This window comes from Acomys russatus, chromosome X, assembly GCF_903995435.1.
Source record: "Acomys russatus chromosome X, mAcoRus1.1, whole genome shotgun sequence".
Classification (NCBI taxonomy): Eukaryota; Metazoa; Chordata; class Mammalia; order Rodentia; family Muridae; genus Acomys; species Acomys russatus.
The window spans coordinates 124,085,652-124,108,209 of record NC_067169.1 but is presented as its reverse complement, the minus strand read 5'-3'; the positions used below and the strand labels follow the sequence as shown (position 1 = coordinate 124,108,209).

The 22,558-nt window shown below is 38.9% G+C and overlaps 1 protein-coding gene across 4 annotated transcripts in view; it reads left to right on the top strand.

Annotated features, from left to right (window-relative positions):
• F8 (coagulation factor VIII) overlaps positions 1-22,558 on the top strand; it is a 102,594-nt gene that overhangs the window by 11,975 nt on the left and 68,061 nt on the right. The window contains exons 2-9 of one of the 4 annotated variants that reach the window (XM_051141685.1): positions 3,268-3,389; positions 6,135-6,257; positions 12,128-12,340; positions 14,538-14,606; positions 15,776-15,892; positions 16,433-16,654; positions 19,059-19,314; positions 21,274-21,445. In XM_051141685.1, coding sequence (XP_050997642.1) covers positions 3,268-3,389; positions 6,135-6,257; positions 12,128-12,340; positions 14,538-14,606; positions 15,776-15,892; positions 16,433-16,654; positions 19,059-19,314; positions 21,274-21,445 — 1,294 coding nt within the window. Of the gene's footprint in view, positions 1-3,267; positions 3,390-6,134; positions 6,258-12,127; positions 12,341-14,537; positions 14,607-15,751; positions 15,893-16,432; positions 16,655-18,111; positions 18,181-19,058; positions 19,315-21,273; positions 21,446-22,558 lie in introns of those variants that run through there. The other 3 variants (XM_051141682.1, XM_051141683.1, XM_051141684.1) reach the window with 3 other exon arrangements.

The window sequence follows — 22,558 nt, the reverse complement described above, 5'->3', positions numbered from 1 at the left end:
AAATAGAAAAAATAAAGAAAGAGAGAGGCAGGAGAGAGAAAGAAAGATGAAGGTAACAAACTAGAGATGGGTTGCTGAATATGAAGTGGCCTGAGTCTCAAAGGAGTAAAGAGCTAGGAACCAGAGGGAGGGATTCACTCAATGATACACAACTACACATAGCCAAGACCAATGCTATGGACATTTTTAGAGATGGATAATATTAGAGTATGCTTAAATATATCCTCAGTTGCTGCTCAAGATAATAGCAGAAAGTAAGTAGAAAAGGCATTCCTCTCCAGACCTGATGATTCTTCTCTTCACAGGAGTTAGCTACAAATTCCCAAGCAGCTGGCCTAGCTTCTATTTCATTAGGATATTTGACGATTTGCTACAAGGACCTTTGAACCCACCTGGCTTACTAGGTCAGGGAAAAGGATTACAAATTCCCTAGGTGGATCACTAGGGGTCTGGCGGATCAAGGGGAATGTGCCCTCTCCCCTGTTTAACCACTCTTTAGTTTTCAAATCCATGTATCATTGTTCATAAGAATGGAGAATCATCTTTGAATGTGTTCCCTCTATCGTCACAGAGACCTGCTTCTGTGCTGGATCCTCATCTTTGTCTTTTGACAGATTCTGCATGGGCAGAATGAAACCGAGCTAATGGATACCTTGGCCATTACCTTACCAACACATTTTTTTTTTTTATGAGCAATGTTTTCATGGTGTGATATAACATGATCCTAGACTCAAAGTCTCTATAAGGCTTCAGATAGTCATGTGGGTGGAAGCACTATGCGTAGGAAAAATTAACCCATACCTAGATTATGTGTGTCTGCCTATAAAAATGAAGTATAGTCATTTCTAGCATGGAAGGAATCCACAGTAGTTGCCATTATATGGAGAAACAGGTTGGTCTCCATGATAGGTAGAGACATTAGGAACTCAGTATTAGTCTCTGTTACTGGCTTATTAGGAATAGGTGACAAAGGGCAAAGAGGTGAACCTATTAAAAGCTTAGCTAGTGTGGATTGTTAAGACATTTCTTCTGGGCTGGAGAGATGGCTCAGTGGATAAGAGCATTGTCTGCTCTTCCAGAGGTCCTGAGATCAATTCCCAGCAACCACATGGTGGCTCACAGCCATCTATAATGAGATCTAGTGCCCTCTTCTAGCGTGTATATGTAATAAATAAAATTTTTAAATGTAAAAAAAGAAAAGAAAGGCATTTGTTGCTGAACATAATCTATATAACAGGAATAATCTGTATATAACTAAACCCTATACAATCTCTCTTTTAATATACTAAACAGTTTGTAGCATTGGTTAAAGTTTTGGCCTATTTGGAGGCATTCTTTCCTCTCTCACTATGTATCAACGCCACCAACAAATGGCTTGTGGTATACCAGTAGTCATTTGTTAATCTTATACCAGTGTATGATGCTGATCCATCTATAATTCCAGGGGAGTGCCTTTCCACAGAAACTGGTCATTATCAGATATCTCCTGCAAAGCTACAAGTGTGATGAAGCAGAAGTGGATGAGTAGGGCCCCTGGCCCCCTGTTTATACAGTTAGCTTAGGCCTCTGACCCATGCATTTCTCTGCAAAGAAACTCTTTTTACTGGAAGAGATTTCTTATCAACCCTTGGCCCTTGGCCCACAGCCAGTATAGAATGTCTTTTGTCAAGGCCGTCTGTTGGCAGAGCCAGTCAACTGGCTGTAAGATATCCTGGAAACCCTGGAGTGGAGTGATAGTCAGAGCTAAGTTGGAAGAGTGGGTCTTCCTTTGTGGCTGGATTGTTCTTCTAGCAGGTTTTTCTTTGTGTGAATGGAACCAAAGTTGGTCACCGCTTGAGATATCCCTTCTACTTATTACTTTATTACTTTATTTATTTATTTATTTATTTATTTATTTATTTATTTATTTGAGACAAGGTTTCTCTGTGTAGTCCTGGCTGTCCTAGAACTCACTTTGTAGAACCAGACTAGCCTCGAACTCGGAAACCCATCTGCCTCTGCCTGCCTAGTGTTGGGACTAAAGGCATGTGCCACTGCTGCCCAGCTAGCTACTTGTTCCCTTTCTTAGAAGGTAACGTGCCTCATTCTTTCAGCTACTCCTCCCTTCCCACCTTTCCTTCCACGTTCACATACACTAGCAGCCACAGAGAGGCTCTCTGAGAGGGTGCAGCCTTCTGTCTGCTGTGTCTTTAGGCCTTTCTGCTCTTCATTCCTTTTGTATATAACTGCAGAGGACCTGCACATACATATGTGGCAGGGCAGGGCAGAATTTACTCTATTGCCGGACAGATACAGTTCTACATTTTGCTAAAAGAGTTCAGGGAGCACATTTTTCATCCTTACTGCTTGTTACAGCTTTGGGGATACAAACATAGGGAATTGCTGGGTGGCTCTGCCATGCTATGTGCCAAGATAGATTGTCCCATGGTCACTATAGTGTCTCTGTGGTTTAGGTGTCTGCATGTCTCATGAAGGTCTTTTGAAAAAAATGGTTTATTTTTATTTTATGTGTCAGAGTATTTTTTCTGAATGTGCATGTCTGTGCAGCACATGTGTACAGAAGCTAGAAGGTGTCGGGTCCCCTGGAACTGGAGTTACAGACAATTGAGAGTGGTTATGTCGATTCTGGGAATTGAACCTGGGATCTCTGCCTAAGCAACAAGTGCTCTTAACTGCTGAGCCGTCTCCCAAGCCCCCTCCTGAAGGAGGTCTCACAACCTTGCTCCCACCCTTTGTGTATAATGCACTTGTTACATTTAACTTTTCAGATTTATAAGCAAGTCTCTGCCCAAGCTTAGAGGTTAGTCTTTCTATGCATTTATAGCTGACATTAAATTGTCCAAATCAAATTAGGCAAAAATACACCCAACTAACATTGTTCAAATGCTGATAGTTTTGTTTGTGTTTATGTGATTTTTACGGCTTTGGGTAGATAAAGGTCCTGCTTGATGAAGTAAATGCCTGAGCAAAAGCTGACCTTGATTTTTACAGCTTTTGAAACAAACACACACAAAAAAAAAATTTGCCTAAAATTTCCCAATTTTTGTTCTTTATTTTGCAGAAAATTATTGTGGAGAGGTGGGACAATATCTGAAGCAACAAATCTAGAGAAATGAAAGAAGCCAGTTCAGAGTGTGTGTGAAAGTTCTAATTTGCTTGTAGATATTAGAGGAAAGTGAGATGAAGAAAGGGGTTTCCAAGTTGAATTTTGAAGTGGGAGCAATTAAAGTCCTTCAAAATAAATGACTTTTTCTTTTCTTTATCCAGATTTCTTCCTAGAATACCAGCATCTTTCCCATTCAACACCTCCATCAAGTACAAAAAGACTGTGTTTGTAGAGTACACGGACCACCTTTTCAACATTGCCAAGCCCAGGCCACCCTGGATGGGTAATAAAAACAATATTGTGAATGCTAATTATAGTAGGCACCTCATTTCCCAGCAAGGGTCTCTAACCTCAGGGCTGCACTTTGCTGGTTACCAAAGGTTATATTCTTAAACTAGGTGTCTTTAACTGCAATGTTCAAGGAAATAAACTTTCTGTGTTTTTTGTCTCTTCTGCTTGACTCCTACAGAATTGGTCTTGGATTATATCCTTTTCTTTCTCTCTTTGATGCAGATTTATCTTCTATAGTTTTGTAGCTTTAAAATTTCCCCTTTGCGCTGGGCACAGGCCTTTAATCCCAGAACTCGGGAGGCAGAAGCAGGTGGAGCGCTGTGAGTTTGACACCATCCTGGTCTACAAAGCGAGTCCAGGACAGTCAAGCTACACAGGAAAACTCTGTCTCGAAAAAACAAAACAAAACAAAAATTCCCCTTTGCAGATGTAGCCAATAGGCAGCTCGGGCTTTATGTGGGTCCCCTAAAAAAGGGGAGTGGGGGCTATCTCTGACATGGACTCCTTCGCCTGCTTTTTAATCACTTCCCCCTGGAGGGGCTGCCTCACCAGGCCACAGGGGAAGAGGATGTACTCAGTCCTCATGTGACTCAATGTGCTAGAGTGGGTTAGTAGTGGGGCTTACCTTTTCTGAGGTGTAGGGCAGGATATTGGGAGAAGAGGGAGGAAGGGTGGTACCAGAAGGAGAGGAGGGAGGGGGCAACAATCAGGATGTAAAGTGAATAAATAAATTAATTAAAAAATAGTAAAATTTCATCTATATTCTGATAACTCCACTTCTATATTTAGTTTTGACCCCTTCTCTAAATATGAACTGTTTATTTCTACTTAGATGTCAAACAAACATGTAATAAGATCTTAAGATATTTTCTGTATTACGAATGTTTTTGTCAATGCTAGAGATCCAACCCAGGGCCTTGCATATATTAAGCAAGTGCTCCATTACTTAGCAATGCCACCATTACCTGTCTTTGTTGCTGAGAATTGTTGCTGAGAATTGTAGGAAACAAATACTCTCCTGTTCTAAAGAGAGGCCTCAGCCTTGATTAAGGCTTTTTTTTTTTTTTTTTTTTTTTTTTTTTTTTTTTTTTCCTGCTGGCCATGGTAGCCCAGCACTCCGGAGGCAGAGACAGGTGGATCACTGTGAGTTCAAGGCCAGCCTGGTCTACAAAGAGAGTCCAGGACAGCCAAGAGAAACCCTGTCTCAAAAAACAAAAAACAAAACAAAACAAAAGACTTTTTTCTCATGTAGTAGCCACAAACTGATTCTTCAACCCTTGGCCCATGACCCCTCTGTAGCCTGCATAAAAGAAGGCTAGGAATGTTTAAGGTTTATTCTTGAGAATTTCTTTGGAAAACATTCTTTATTTTTCCCCAGAGCTGAAGACTGAACCCAGGGCCTTTCGCTTGCTAGGCAAGCGCTCTACTGCTGAGCTAAATCCCCAACCCTTTATTTTGTCTTTTTTTTTGATGTAACTGAAATTTATTTTATTTTATTCTTGTTACATCTCAATGTTTATCCCATCCCTTGTATCCTCCCATTCCTCCCCCCCCCCATTTTCCCATTATTCCCCTCCCCTATGACTGTGATTGAGGGGGATTACCTCCCCCTGTATATTCTCATAGGGTATCAAGTCTCTCCTTGGTAACCTGCTGTCCTTCCTTCTGAGTTGTCTTTTTTTTTTTTAAACATTCTTAATATGCTCCCTACTCCAAAATGGAAGGGAGGCCACTTGAGAAGGATTAAGAAAAGAAGCTGCCAACAAAAGCACTTTTGTTTTGTTTTGTTTTTTCAAGACAGGGTTTCTCTGTGTAGCCTTGGCTGTCCTGGACTCACTCTGTTGACCAGGCTGACCTCGAACTCGCAGTGATCTGCCTGACTCTGCCTCCCAAGTGCTGGGATTACCGGTGTGCACCGCCATACCCAGCTCAACAAAAGTGCTTTTACTTGCTAAAGTTTTTTGAGCTGTTCAAAATTTAGCAGCGGGATAAAAGGAGCTTTAAAATTCAGAGGATGTCAAAGTTTGTGGTTAAAAGGAACTGAAATTGTTAACACCTAAAACCATTACCATCTGTTAATAGTTGAAGATTACTAGAAAAGATTTAGGCTTGATCAAAGTTCAAGAAAGAGAAATCCACAGAATGCAATTCAAACCTGTGGTCATTTTGGAAAAACAAAGGTATTTCATATTTTCATGCCACTGAGTCTAGTTCATTCAATAAACTATTTATAGGCATCTTATAAAAATATACAGAGACTATATGCTTAAATTTTTTAAAATTTCTGTGTCATGGACTGTCTACCCACGTGTGATAACAATCACTTATGATCCCTCGTTGCTTTTTTCCTCCCATAAGTAAGATCCTACATACTTGTTCCTAGTGTTCCTCTATAATCTTATTTTGTCCTATTCTACTGGTCATTCTCGTTAATTCATCCATCTTATTCAACTATACCAAACTTATTTATTCCTCAAGACTTTTGCATTTGTTTTATTTGCTTTTAATGCTGTTTCCCTAGATAGTTAAATTAATGAACACATTGAATGACTTGTCAGAAATAGTTCCTCAGAACAACCCTGAGGCTAAACTAGGGTTAGTGGAAAGCATAACTGCTATTCATTATTTTCAGAGTGGTATGCTTTTCTACTGTGACTTTAACCCTCACTCTTATAATGAGAGCTTTTCTGGTATGCTACCCTTCAAGTAATGTTTGAGGGACATCTCATTTTAACAGGTCTGCTGGGTCCTACCATCTGGACTGAGGTTCATGACACTGTGGTCATTACACTTAAAAATATGGCTTCTCATCCTGTCAGTCTTCATGCTGTTGGTGTTTCGTACTGGAAAGCTTCTGAGGGTAGGTCAAATTCTCCTTTGTCTTGCTGTTCTAGTTATAGAAAGATGAGAAGCATGTTCTTGATAATAAGGGCCATGTTACTCCGTTTTGGATTACTATAAAATAAAACTTTAGCTGGATACCTTACCAAGTAAAAGGATTATTTTACAAATACTTCTGAGTTCTAAGAGCATCAACTGTAGTGACTGCTCTATATAATATAAAATAGTCTAAGTAATTACAAATCTAAAGATCTGAAACAATGAGCCAAAATTATCCTTTCTTTCCTAAATGTCTCAATACTGTCACATTTGGACCATGTCTCCAGAACAAGATACTTTGAGGGGCATTCTAAACCATTACAATGTCACATCTGAATTGTATCCATTCTCTTGGATAATTTAATAACAATATCAGCAATAGTTACTTATATGTTCAAGGCCATGTGCTTGCTAGTGGTGGAATCAGATCCACAACTAGACCCATCCAATCCTAAAACTTGTACTCTGAACCACTGCTCTACAGTGCATGCATTTGTATATATAATGTTGAATTTTGTTTATATAACTGGAAAGTTCTATGAAGTGAACTGGGTGTGGTTGGGTCCAAGGATTCAATGATACCATCAGCATCGTTTTCTCTCTCACACATTTTCTGCTCTGTATTCCTTCTTTTTTACTTTCATTAATGGGCAGACTTTTTTAAAATTATGAGAAAGGTAGCCCCTGAAAACTCAAGATTTGCTTTGATTTTTATAGAAGGTGATGGTGATAAGGATTTATCTTTTCCTATAGTTCTTGATATTATGGAAGAGCTATATTAGGAGGAAGAACATCAACCTTCTTTAATCTGCCTATGAAAAAGTCTTGTCCCACAAGAAAGAGAGCTTCACTAATATAAACTTCTGTAAGTAGTTCCCAAGAAAGGCAAAGATTCAAGAAGCAAAATGATCTTTAATTGAGGACTCCAATGTTAATTCTACCATATGTACCTCAAAGTTACTAGAATATTCAAGATAGGTTCATTGTATACATTTGTTGTTTCCCTAGCATATAATGTTGTAGTAAATATAAAAATATATAATAATGTTTATTATAAAATTATATTTGTTGAGGCAGTACTATCGTACCCACCACCACAGTCAATAAAGATACAGGTACCATGCCCAACAATATAACATTATAACTTGCATGCAGTCATTGGTCCATATAAGAACAAAGATTTAGAAAAATACTATTTTTCTTCCTAAAATTATATATGTTCCTCATTCATTAGAATTACTTTTTTAAAAAGATTTATTTATTATGTATACAGTGTTTTGCCTGTGTATACACTTGTAGGCCAGAAGAGGGCACCAGATCACATTATAGATGGTTCTGAGCCACCATGTGGTTGCTGGGAATTGAACTCAGGAACTCTGGAAGAGCAGTCAGTGCTCTTAACCTCTGAGCCATCTCTCTAGCCCCAGAGTTACTTCCTATGGGGGCTAGAGTATGGCTCAGGGACAGTGCATTGTCTAACACATGTTTTATTTTTAATACTGGGAGCATAGAAACCCCAAGCATTACTAATAAGGCTTGTTGGTATACACCTCTAATATTAGCACTCAAGAAGATGAACCAGGAGGATCACTATAAGTTCTAGGACAACATGGGCTATAAAGTAAGACCCTGTATTTAAAATTAAAAAAAAAAATAACTTGACCCTTTTAAATATATTTCAAACAGAATGTTCCGCCTTTTAAAGCCTGAACCTCCATGGTCACAGTGTTGGTCCAGAGATAAACAGTTGATCCATGTGTCCCATATTCTTGGCTGCATCTTAACTGGCCTAGAGATGGGTATCTAAGCTAGGCCAAAGAAATAAGTTCCCTTCCTTAGGATTTTAAATTTTTTGAGAAAGAATCTACTATTACCAGATCACCCAGTAACTTTTAGAAAAAAGCCATGTTCTTCATGGATTCCTTGTAACAGCCTCCAATGAGAAATGTTCCCCATAGTCTTATATATTTGAGCATTTCATCCCCAACTGATGATATTTGGGGAAGTGATGGAACCATTAGGACATAGAACCTTGCTGGAGGAAATACATCACTGGAAATGGGTTTTGAGAGTTCATACCCTCACCCCCACCTCTAGTTGGGTCTATCCACTTCCTTTGTGCAATTTAGATGTGATATCTCAGCTTCCTGCTTCAGATGCACATGTCAGTGTCTTCCCTGCCATAATGAACATTTAGCCCACTGGATCCATAAGCCAAAATAAACTCGTCCTTAAGTTGCCTTTGTTCATGCTATTATGTCAAGATGATAATAAAAACTAAGGAGGACAGATGGTACAGGTTAAACACCCAGAATTACTATAATATTGCTATTTGTATTTGAATCCCCTGCTCTCCTTGTAGAATCAGGCCGAGAGTCCAAAATTCCTATCATGTCAACCTTCCTCTGCCCAGAAAATTTTCTAGGGAAGACCAAGTCTCATAGATTAAATGGGATTCTCGTCTTTCTTCAGAATCTGACTTTTATAAGGAAGGGGCTTTTCATAGTCCTTCATCTCCTTATTTTTCATGTACTATAGAGCCATTTAGCAGAAGATCAAGATGAGATCATTAAAATAACATGTTTAGTCAGCCCCCACTCTAGCGAGCTTCAGGATGGCAGTTGACTCCAAGACTGTCAAGATAGTCTATACCATTTGCAAATCAAGGAAATCATTGGAACACATGCCCTATGTTGTCATTCTCAAATGGAAAGGTCTTAACGTGCGAATATTCAGACTAAAATGGCCAAATAACAAATAAACCTCCTACTCTTTGGAACTGCCCAATGAAAAAGGTGGAGTTTGAGAAGACTCTTTAAAGATGTATATATTTGTGTTTCTGAAACTTTCCCTATATTAGTGTAGAAACTCCCAAGTGCATAAACTTCATGGAAGGGTCCTACTCGCTGCCAACAAGAATGAGGAATAGCGGTTACTCTGTACATTTAGCTGTCTGCTAAAGAACTGTAAGCTTGTTTACATTCTTAACTTGTAGATGAGCCTGATAAAGAACAACAACTTAGTAAATATTTAAGTAAATGAGTGAAGGATTTGTTTTCTTTTGAGACAGGGTTTCTCTGTGTAGCCTTAGCTGTCTTGAACTCACTTTGTAGACCAGGCTGGCCTCGAACTCACAGAGATCCATCTGTGCACCACCATGCCCAGCTAAATGAGTGAAAAATTTAAAATATCAATGTGTTTATTACATACATGTGTGCATGCATCTGAGTGTATGTGTGTATTCCATGTGCATAGAGGAGCCCACAGAGGTCAGAAGAGAGTACTGGATTCCTTGGATCTATCTATAGTTATCTATAGTAGGAAGCTGCTATGTGGGCGGTGGGAACTGAAGCCAGGTCCTCTGAAGAACAGTAAGCACTCTTATCTGCTGAGCCTTCTAGAGCCCCACGAATGATTTCTGATAGTGTATTATATTTTCTATCTCATTCATCAGAGTGTTATCCCTCTAAATAAAAACCTGATTTTTTAAAGATTTATTTATTTATTTTTTTAAAGATTGATTTATTATATATACAGTGCTCTGCCTACATGTACACCTGCCCACCAGAAGTGGGATGGTTGAGAGCCACAATGTGGTTGCTGGGAATTGAACTCAGGACCTTTGGAAGAGCAGACAGTGCTCTTAACCACTGAGCCATCTCTCTAGCCCCCTAAAGATTTATTTATTATGTTTAGTATTTTGCCTGCATGTACACCTTCTCACCAGAAGAGGGCACCAGATCTCATTATATACGACCATGTGGTTGCTGGGAATTGTACTCAGGACCTTTAGGAAAAACAGTCAGTGCTCTTAACCTCTGAGCCATCTCTCCAGCCCATAAAAACTGATTTAAAAGCAAACAAACAAACAAAAACATCTCTCTCACATCTGAGTGTGGCCAGTGCCTATGTATGTAATAAGAATTAATAAAAAGAGTCCATGAATTTGAAAAAAATCAAGGAAGGATATATGGGAGGATTTGGAGGGAGGAAAGGGAAGGAGGAATGATGTAATTATATTATTATCTCAAAAAATAAAAGGCAGAGGCAGGCAGATCACTGTGAGTTCGAGGCCAACCTAGTCTACAAATTAAGTCTAGGACAGCCAAGGCTACACAGAGAAATCCTGTCTTGAAAAATAAAACAAAAAACCCAGTAATAATAATAATTAATAAGCCAGGTGTGGTGGCGCACGCCTTTAATCCCAGCACTCGGGAGGCAGAGGCAGGCGGATCGCTGTGAGTTCGAGGCCAGCCTGGTCTACAAAGTGAGTCCAGGATGGCCAAGGCTACACAGAGAAACCCTGTCTCGAAAAACCAAATAATAATAATAATTAATAAAAGAAAAGAAATATCAATAGCATATTTGTTACTAAATTATTAAATTGAGTTGAATTAGGCAAAAGATGCAAGAATGGAGCCAATATAACTGCTTAACAGAATCTGGAAGTCTCAACAAGAACATATTTTTTTACTACATATGTTAGAATTATTGGTCAGTAAGAAATAAGGTTTTTTCCCATTTATAGCTGTTCGTTTTTAATCTTTCAATTTAAGTTATAGAAAGCCTATTTCTCTCTCTCTCTCTCTCTCTCTCTCTCTCTCTGTGTGTGTGTGTGTGTGTGTGTGTGTGTGTGTGTGTGTGTGTGTGTCTCCTTCCCTCCCTCCTTCTTTCTGCCCCCCTCTCTTCGTGTATGGCTCATGTGGGCTCATGCATGTATGTGCAGGTACATATGAGTCCGTGCATTTGTGTGCACATCCATGTAGTGGCCAGAGGACAACCTTGGATGTCATTCTTCCAGGCCTTGCCTATCTAAGTTTGTTTGTTTGTTTTTTGAGACAGGATCTCTTACTGACCTGGAACTTATCAAGTAAGCTAGGCTTGCTGGCTAGCAAGCTCCAGGGATCCATCTGGCTCTGCCTCCCCAGGGTTGGAATTACAGGCATGTGACATCATGCTTGGCTTTTCCCACCACTATTTTCTATTAGTTCTTTGAAGTTTTTATTCAATGTATTTTATCATTGTTGTGACAGCTTACCTTTGTTTGTTTGTTTTTTGGGTGACAGGGTTTTTATGTGTAGCCCTGGCTGTCTGGAGATTGCTCTGTAGACCAGGCTGGTCTTGAGGCTAAGCTTACCTTTTTTTTCAGGACAGGGTTTCTCTGTGTAGGCTTGGCAGTCTTAGAACTCACTCTGTAGACCAGGCTGATCTCGAACTCAAAGATCCACTTGTCTCTACCTTGAGTGATGGGATTACCGACATGTGCCACCATGACTGGCGAGCTTTTTTTTTTTTTTTTAACAGTAGTTTTGGACAGCAAAGTCAGTTTCTCATGCTTTTTTAAATATGATCAGAATTTTTATAGACAAATAATAGTTGCATATCTTTTGGAGGCACATACAATGTTTTGATATGCTGTCTTTCAAAACTTAAAGTTGCCTAGTGCATGCCTTTAAATGCAGCACTTGGGAGGCAGAGGCAGATGGATCTCTATGAGTTTTAGGCTAGGCTGGCCTACAGAGTGAGTTCTAAGACAGCGAAAGCTAGACAGAGAAACCTTATCTCAAAAACAAACAAACAAATAAATAAATACAACTTAAAGTTATTTTATTATATGTATGTTGCACATGCTAATGGTATAATATATGATGTTTAATATAAATATTTTTAATATTTAAAGCAACTTGAACACACCTGTCACCTTGAACATTTTATCGTTTCTTTATGGTGAAAGCTTTCAAAATCCTGGAAGTCTATTTCTTATGTAAATCCATGAGTAACTATGAGGCTAACATGTTTCTGATTGGAGAGTAGACACAAAAAAGACAATTTTATACCTTCTTTCTTTAGGAGATGAATATGAAGATAAGACAAGCCAAACAGAGAAGGAAGATGATAAAGTTTTCCCTGGTGAAAGTCATACCTATGTTTGGCAGGTCCTGAAAGAGAATGGTCCAATGGCCTCTGACCCTCCATGCCTCACCTATTCATATCTGTCTCATGTGGATCTGGTGAAAGATTTGAATTCAGGCCTCATTGGAGCCCTGTTAGTATGTAAAGAAGGTAACTATGCTGAAGAATGGAACTGACATGTAACAGAGAAGGGCAGAAACAAGCAGAATCTTTTGGTGACGTGACTGTGAGCCTCTGAACTCTTGGTTTCTTTGCCTTGGAATTATACTCATAGAAAGGAGAATCCAGTTTTTTTTTTAATGATATCCATCCAAGATCTGTAACTAGATCAATAATTGCTGTATTCCACCTGAAATCTGTGTGCTTTCTCAGGACTGTTTCTTCTTTCCTTTCCTTTTAAAAGACTTTGAGTTTTCTTAAAAGTTGCATGAAGGCAAGGACATTTGTATGTGTGATCAGTGACATAGTGACTGGTTCAAGTGCTTGGTTTGTCAACCAAAGGCATACACAAATCTGAGAAAATATGCATTTACTCATATCTTGTTATTCTAAAGATAATCTTGTTTCTCTGTTATTTAATTTATAGCTTACTAGCATACACTTATAAAGAAGTAGAGATAGGTTGATTTTAGTAATCTTGTGTGGAAAATCAGCTTCACTGGAAGTTCTAGTTATCTATTGCTCAATAACTACATAGTTTGATGGATTGAAGCAACAATAATATGTCAGTTTTCTTGTGTGTCATGGAATTTGGAACTGTCATGTGTGAGTTACAGTCAAAACAGTAGTCAGAGATGAGATCACCTCAACGGTGTTTATGTCTTACATCTACGCTTAGAAGGCGTAACTGAAATCATCTCCACATGACATCTTTAGCATATGCCGTAAAGGGGAGTCAGACATTTTATATGGTCTCAAGAAAGTTCCTTAGAAGCTGCACTACAATATCTAATCACTTCTGTTTCATTTTGTTTGGTCATCTCATTAAAGCTAGTCCATTCTGATGGAGGATAAACAAAGAATCTAGCAATATACATTTTCTGAATAATAATAAATGTGTTTCAGAAGAGGGGAAGAAGACTAACGTTTATAATTACTTCATTTAGAAAATTGATCTCTTGAGGGATGGTGATGGCGCACACCTTTAATCCCAGCACTCGGGAGGCAGAGGCAGGGGGATCTCTGTGAGTTCGAGGCCAGCGTGGTCTACAAAGTGAGTCCAGGACAGCCAGGGCTGTTACACAGAGAGAAACTCTGTCTCAAAAAACAAAACAAAACAAACAAAAACTATGGTGACACAGATGATATACAAGCAAGTTTACAAGCAAATAGTTTGTGACAGAGCTAATCGCTACAGGTCTACTCAGGGTAAGATGGAATAAACACATTTTACTCTTTATCTTTGACTGAATAAAGTGATTTAAAGCTTTACAAAAATTGCAACCTAGGTCTTTGATATTTTTAAAACTAAGGGAAAGCGCCAGAATTCAAAGGAGTAGCAAACTGACCTGGAGGTCATCATTTTCTCCCTTGTAGTGTCCTCTAACCTATGTGACAACATAGGCTGAAACTTGAAAATGCACAGTGTGTCTCAAAGAGAACTCTGGGAACTGGAAAGGTAACTGTTAGTGCGCAGAGGGTAGGGAGAAATAACAATTTTTCATTCCTTTCCTCCACTCTTTCATGCCCAAACTCCAGCTACATACATGGCAGAGATAATGGTTGGGAGCCAAAATCAAAGGAAGAGTATTTGGTTCAGATGTGACAGTTGGCATTTTCTGGCTGGTTAAGGAGGGGGAGGAGAGGGAGGGAGAGCGCTCTGAGCTTTCTAGATAGGAGAACTAGAAAATAAAAAGATGAGAAGAAAGACTCCCATGCCTTCTCTTTTCACCATCTCCTCCTGCTAGTCCCATACATATACAACCTAGGACATGTAAGAGACAGAAAACATGCAATATTTGCATCTCTGAGTCTAGCTTATTCCCAGTGACATTCATCTTCTTGATTATGTCACAATTTTATTCTTTTTCTTTGTGGCTGAATTTTTTGTGCTTTATTTTGTGGGGTTTATAATTTTAATTTCTATTTTCTAGTAATTCATTTTTCATTTTACAAAAGTAATGATCTAGAAGAAATTGGGAACTTACATGAGTAACCATTTACCTCATATAGTTTTAGAAATACCAATTCAAAGGACCTTACACCAAAGAACATCACAGCAAAGTTAGCATTAGGCAAAATACTTTATTTTTTAATACTCAAATGGTTTGTGAAGAAATTGCTCCTCCTTGTGGCAGTTTTCTATAGTGGCATTTTAAATTGACAATGCTTTCACTTTCTTTTTCAGGCAGTCTGTCCAAAGAAAGAACACAGAAGTTGTATCAGTTTGTACTACTTTTTGCTGTATTTGATGAAGGTTAGTTAGCTTCAATCGGACATTTGAATTCCTAAAAGAAGCCAAATATGTAACAACTAGGTTTATCTAGTGTTGGGGAATGTGGGCTGCTCATGTTGACAAAGTGATGTTGATTATAGGAAGACCAGAAAATATCTTACTATCCAGGAGTCAAAGAAATAGGGAACAATAAAGCTCTAAGACAGAATTCAACCTACGTTCCAATTCCATCTATGAAGGGAGAAGATAGAGGAGCTTAGTTTTAGGTAACAAATTCCTTTGGCTCTACGTCTTAAATTCTTCTTTTAAAATATTCTATTATATTTTAATTATTTATTTGTCTTACTTTGGAGAGAAGACAAATGTCCATACCGTGGTATTATGTAAAATCAGTTCTTTTCTTCCACCTGTGGGTTCCAGAGATGGAGTTCAGACTTGGTAGCAGGCACCTTTACCCACTGAGACATCTTACTAGCCCTGAAATTCCTTCTTTTTAATAGTTACCGATTGCTAAGTGCACAGCATTAGGCAAATTACTTACATCTCTGCAGCATTTCTGCCACATCTAAAATTAAAATATTATTTTTACAGGATTGTTATAAGGATTAATTTATTTCAGTTAAGTAATTTAGCACACTCTGGCCGAGTAGGTATACAGTTCTGGCCCCTTTATCTACTTACACTGTTACCCTCTAGTCTTGATCCCAGCTAGTCTCTTAACTTTTTTTGTTTTTCACACTATTTTTAATAAAGCAGCCTAAGTAATTTTCAGTGCTTCAGCTTTTATTAGTTTGGGAGGAGGTTGGGAAGCCTTCATATTCCTGGGGTTTGCTTGCTACAAAATAGGCTGAAGCAATTTATGACAAGGCAAGGACTGACAACCCTTTTAAATCTATCATCTACCTTCCAAGAAGAAATTGTAGTCTTTCAAACTAACCAGTATTCTACCTTCTCCTAGTTATTATTTGGCATTATTCTTCCCCACCTATCAGTATGAAAAAATACAGGGAGAGAGAGTTGGTTTGAAATAATGTAATTTCCTTCTCAGTGACTGTTTGTGCCTACTCTGCTGACAAAAATTCAGAGTGTGACTAGTCTGTGTCACAAAGAAGGAAAAGAAAAAAGGCAATGGGGAGTGTAATTCACAAAACAGAACTCAACTGACCTTATCTCCCATCCCCCTTCATCAGGGAAGAGCTGGCACTCAGAAACAAAGGACTCCTTCACAGCGTCTGTGGATTCCCCAGCTGCTGGAGCCTGGCCTAAAATGCACACAGTCAATGGCTATGTGAACAGGTCTCTGCCAGGTGCGCTCATGACTGCCCAGTGATCCTCAGGGCTTTGAGAGTTCAAAGCCACAGCTCTTTTCAACAGCTTTCAGAGAGTTCTGCATTTGAGTAAAAAGCCCACTGAATTCTAGCCTCTGGTTTTTGTTTTTGTGTTGTTCATATATAAAAGAGGATTTAGGCTGACAATATAGTAGAGCAATATATTTAAAAGGGGTCTAAGGGAAAGATTTTTTTCAAGCTATAATTTAGAGCTTGAAAATAATGGAAAATATTATCAGCCATGAAAAGCTTTAGCAACCACTGAATATATACTACAGCAAAACTAAAGAGTAAATTAAAGAAATATATTCATGTTACTTAGCAGTAGAATAGTCATTTGTAGCCTTGGCAAGAACTGTTGGTTTGGTAGTACCCCAACTAACTTCCTTCATAATTTTGTTTATAAGTTAAGGTAGCAGTGAAATTTGTAGGGTCATTTTGTCCAGCCTATTCTAGCAAGTACTTTTAGGTTTATGTTCCTTCTTTTTTTGCCATGGCTGTCTCATTCCCATTTTACAGGTCTCATTGGATGCCATAGGAAATCAGTCTACTGGCACGTGATTGGAATGGGTGCCACCCCTGAAGTCCACTCAATATTCCTTGAAGGTCACACGTTTCTTGTGAGGAACCACCGTCAGGCTTCCTTAGAGATATCACCAATAACTTTCCTTACTGCTCAAACATTCTTGATAGATCTTGGACAGTTCCTGCTATTTTGTCATATATCTTCACATAAACATGGTACTACTATTTTGGATCTTAAAAATAAGTATTATAAAATATTCCATTCTAATCTAATGAAATTTCCTGAGCAGCGTACAACAATACAGTGTGTTGCAGAAATGGTGTCATACAGCTATGATTATGTTAGACTTCAAATGAGCTCTAATGTAAAGATTTTATTCTTGAGTATAAAAGGAAATTATTGTTAGTACAATAGTACCCTGGGGTTTTGCTTAAATGCCTGCGACAGAAGGAGGAGACATAGTTTAGGAATGAATGAGATAGGAAAAATGAAATACAGTATGTTAGTGCTTTCACAGCCTGATCTCCTTAATTAGGCTTCAGTACTATGGGAAGCGGGGAAGAGATGTTTCCATCAAACATGTAGGGAAATGAAATGAGGTGTCGCATGAAGTTTTCAAGGACTATTTGATGGAAGTTTTGCAAAGAAGTAAAAAGATTCTGTATAAGCAAGTTGGGACAATTGTGCCCACAGTGTTAATTCCCGGCCACATGACTTTGAAGGTTGTAGCTGTGCAAATTCATATTGAATGATCTTTACCTCCATTTTTCTCTTGTGTATTAACATACTTAATTTTTTGTCTTAGATCAACCTGTAACTTTTTCTTGATTAAGTCTGTTTAAGGCTGTCCTAGTCTGCTATATTGCCAGAACAGAGTATCAGAAATAGGGTAATTTATCTTATCTTTTTGTTTGTTTGTTTTTGTTTTTCAAGACAGCGTTTCTCTGTGTACTTTTTCTTTTTTCTTTTTTTCTTGTTCCTTTTTTGTCTTTTTCCTAGACAGGGTTTCTCTGTGTAGCCTTGACTATCCTGGACTCACTCTGTAGACCAGGCTGGCCTCAAATTCACAGAGATCCACCTGTCTCTGCCTCCCAAGTGCTGGGATTAAAGGTATGTGCCACTATGCCCGGCTGGGTAATTTATAATAAACAGAGTTATTGTCTCACACAGTTCAAGAGCCTAGAAAACCTAATATCAAGATGCTATCGCTTGATAGGAGCTTTCTTTCTATATTATAGTACGGGAAAATGATAAGCATGGCAGAGGGACCAAAGAGAGAGGAAGAAAGGAAAGAAATAATCTCTTCCTGAGATAACAGGCCATTCTTGAAGTAACAGAATTAGTCCATCCATGAGATGGATACAAAATACATCTACATTGACCTAATTCCCAAGAACATCCAAATTGCAATTAAATTTCAACATGAATTTAGGAGAGGGCAAACATTCAACCTATAGTAACAGCTTTTGGAAATAAACTATGTTGAGACCCTTAATCAATATCTTTAACAACACCGGTTTCTTGGTTACCTTAAAAAGGCGATTTGACCTTGCCATGTGTCTATCACTATATGCTATATTTTTTATAATTGGCATTTTTCTACTTTTCTGTAGTAATGAAAAATTATGTTTTCCCTCCTATGGTACATATTTGTGGAATTTTGACAAGAAAGGCCTACAAGTGTAGATGAAGAAGTCATTTACTCGTATGCTGACTAGTCATTGTCAAGTTGAGCCTAAATGTGAGAGTTTATATTTGTTATCCCTACTAATTTTAATCTTCATTTCCCATGAAAATAATTTGTCTAACTGAACCATATAAAAATCCTTCATTTTTACAACTAAATTTTTATTATTCACTCATTTTTACTTAAAATTTTAAGTTAGCAGATAAAATAATGAGCTTAATTATGACATTTTTATACATATGTGTCATGAGGCAATGACAGACCAACTTCTCACCTCCACAGTCACCCAATGATTTCTGTATTTAATCCATTATATTATTATACAGACATTGATTTAATAACAGCTTGTCAGGAAAAAGATAATGGACTACATTTATAAAATTTGATTAGCTCAAAACCAATTATAGAGACAGCAAGATGGCTCAGCAGGTAAAAGCTTTTGCCATGTGAGCCTGGCAACGTGACTTTGATACTCAGAACCAAGGTAAAGGTGAAAGGTGACACTGATTGAAGAAAGGTATTGTTTTTACCTTCACATGAATGCCATGTCACATGTTCTGCACTCACATATGAACACACACACACACACATATACACACCCCCCCCAAATAAATAATTCCAAAGAGAAATATTCATATATATTCAAGTCTTATACTAATGTATTTTACCATAGAAATGCATATGAATATTCATATATTGTTGTATTAATGAATTTTGGAGAAGATTCAAATCTATATAGAGGATACTTGGATAAAATGGCAAATGCAGAAACCAACAAGTGCTATAATATAATTCATAACAAAGAGCAACAAAAGTGGTACTGATTTGAAAGAGAGATGCAAGAGAAAGTCTTTAAATCCTAATAAGAATGGAAAATTCTTAACATTTAATCCAAGAAAGTTAGGACTCTGACATTGTTTGCCTGACTGCAGATGGCATGGAAGCTTATGTCAAAGTAGATAGCTGCCCTGAGGAGCCCCAATGGCAAAAGAAAAATAATGAGGAAGTGGAAGATTATGATGATGATTTTGATTCAGAAATGGACGTGTTCACATTGGATTATGACAGCTCTCCTTTTATCCAAATTCGCTCGGTTGCCAAGAAGTACCCTAAAACTTGGATACATTATATTTCTGCTGAGGAGGAGGACTGGGACTATGCTCCATCAGCTCTCACCTCGGATGATGGGTAAACACTTTTGGACTCTTGATACTACTCTCCCCTATATTCAGATTCTTCTTACTTATTTGAACCAATACATCCTTAAGCCATATTTTTTGGTTTTTGGGGTTTGTTTTGTTTTTTCCTAGATAAGGTTTCTCTGTGTAGCCTTGGCTGTCCTGGACTTGCTTTGTAGACCAGGCTGGCCTTGAACTCACAGAGATCTGCCTGCCTCTGGCTCCAGAGTGCTAGGATTACAGGCGTGCACCACCATGCCTGGCTGTAGCTTTGAGATTTTAAACACAAGGACACAGATTTAAATATTCACATAAAGCTACCTTACATTGTTTATAAGTATAAACACTGACAATAAGGTGATAATTCTGGACAATGGAATCCTGGGAACAATAAGCTTATGAGGGAGAACTATTGTAGAAAGACAAATTGTTCTTTCTATATTAATCAATAGAGTAAATTATTAAGGCAGTAGTTTCCTTTAACCAGCTAGCTCCCCGATGACTGACACAGAGAGACTATGATTTATTTTGAAGCTGTAAGCACTTACCCTGGGCAGATTCTGAGCTACTCTAATCCTAGTACCGTTAAAACCCACATAAAAACCAATCACTTGCCTTCTGATGACTCCAAGGGCGGCTTCTTCAGCAGTCTGTTCCTGTAGCCACATGCTCAGCGCCATCTTCTTTCTCCTTTTTCTCTCCTGGTCTCCTGCTCTTCCTCTTCCCTCCCTCAAGCCAAAGCCTAGGCACCTAAATCTTTGCCTCCATTTCTTCTACCCAGTCATAGGCTCCAGCAAACTAGGAAAAGTAAATTAAATAGGATGAAGTATATAAATTTTTTAAACTTTTTATTGATTCTTTGTGAATTTCACTTCATGGACCCTGATCCCACTCATTTCTTCAGCCCTTTACCCTTGCAACCTTCTCCCCCCAAAATAAAATAGAATAAAAAAAATTGTGTCATAGAAGCTGTAGTGTAGTGTGTCCCACAGTGTACTGTTTTGTCCACACATTTTTACTTGCAAATGTTTATTGCAACAAGTCATTGGTCTGGCTCAAGGCTCTGGCTTCTGCTACACCATCAATAGCGGCTCCTCACAGGGCCTTCTGTTGTATATCCTGTTGTTGCCCTGTGTCATGGAGATCCTGCAGCTTTGAGTCCGCAGGACCAGCTGTTTCATGTCCTCCAGCAGCTCATAGCTGGGGTAGATGTTGGGTGGACCACTCAATGCCCTGGATCTGGGCCTGGGAGGTGGCTGAGTTTGTCGTCCCACCAGCTATCCTACGTCCACACCACCAGGCCAAACTCTCCAGCACTGCCCCCTGCTAGCTTACCCAGTGCCACAGACAGCAAGAGGGCAGGGTCAGCTCTCCTGCTCTTGTGCCCTCTGAGCTGGATCACCTGTGCCTTCACCAACAAGACCAGCTCTACTGTGCTGCCCAGGCAAAGTGCAGGTCCCATACCTGCTACAGTCAGTGAGGGGGGCAGGGACAGCTCACCCATTCTTGTGACCTCAGAGCCAGCTCTCCTGCCTTCCTGAGGGGATGAGAGGGTGTGGTGGTGGAGGAAGGGCATCTCTCCTTTGCCCATGCTGTATCACACAGATAAGGAGCAAGAGCAGCTCTCCCACACTCTTGCCCTCCTCTGCAGCGCCTGCTCATCTGCACTCCTTCCACCAAGGTCAGCTCTGCTGTGCTGCCCAGGCAAGGTGCAGCACCTGCTCTTCTGAGTGCTGCATAGGCTCCAACTCTTAAAGGTTCTACACATCCCACTAGATCTATAGTCTTATGACTAAGCCTTTAACACATATGCATTCTGTGGAGATTCATAGAACAGTAGATAGTAGCATAGGCAAGCCTAAGACTATATTTTCTCACTTTTTGTTTTGCATAAATCATATTAGAACTGGATTTTGGATTATCTAAAAGTTTTCTGTCCTTACCCCTAATCTTATCTCCTCTCATACAGAAGTTATAAAAGCCAGTATCTGCGCAATGGCCCTCATCGGATTGGTAGAAAATATAAAAAAGTCAGATTTATAGCATATACAGATGAAACCTTTAGGACTCGTGAAACTGTCCAGAATGAGTCAGGAATCTTGGGACCTTTACTTTATGGAGAAGTTGGAGATACACTGTTGGTAAGTAAAGGGGAAAATAGGAGATTGCTTTAGAAAAGAAGGAAGTCTCCAAGAGCACTTGCCATTCTTGCAGTGGAACTTAGCTCCCAATACTCACACTTACATGGTGGCTTAGAGCCATCTGTAACTCTAGTCCCAGCAAATCCAAAGGCCTCTGCTGACCTCCATGGGTACAAGGCATACATGTGGTACACATATATACATACAGGCAAAACACTCATACACATAAATAAGTCTTTTTTAAAAATAAAAGCCTGAGCCAGTTGTGGTGGCACATTCCTTTAATCCCAGCACTAGGGAGTCAGAGTCAGAGAAACCCTGTCTCGAAAAACCAACCAACCAACCAACCAATAAAAATAAAAGCCTGCAAGCCAGGGTGGGGGTGGGGGACAGGGAGTGGTGCACACCTTTAATCCCAGCACTTGAGAGGCAGAGGCAGGTGGATCACTGTGAGTTCGAGGTCAGCCTGGTCTACAAAGTGAGTTCAGGACAGCCAAGGCTACACAAAGAAACCCTGTCTCGAAAAACAAACAAAAGAAGGACTGGAAGGATTTGAGTTTCTGTGGTCCTTCAAAATTTAGCCTAGTTTCCAATGGACATAACCTTTTAAAAATTATAAATGTTGCACAAATAAAATATACTCATATGTAATGAGTATATAGAATAAAAAAATGTGACCAATCACACTCTCAACTTCTTTTAACCACTCAATGTTTAAACTGCTAGATAAATACCCTCCCAGAACATTTTTTTCTTCATTAACTTTTTAAAAAGATTTATTTATACAGTGTACATTAGATCACATTATAGATGGTTGCAAGCCACTATGTGGGTGCTAGGAATTGAACTCAGGACCTCTGGAAGAGCAGTGAATGCTCTTAACTGCTGAGCCATCTCTCCAGCCCCTCCTTCATTAACTTTTAAAATACAAATCATACCCTCATATCTAGAAGTAGTCTTCAGGTATCTTCAGTGCTGTTTCCATGTTACTACTTTTTTTTAAACTCTTCTTTAAATTTCTTGTAATCAGTGTTACCTGCCACCTCCCTTGAGGCTATAAATTGTCTTCCTGCTTATTAAGTGATAAATCTTATAACCTGAATCACTGTCTCC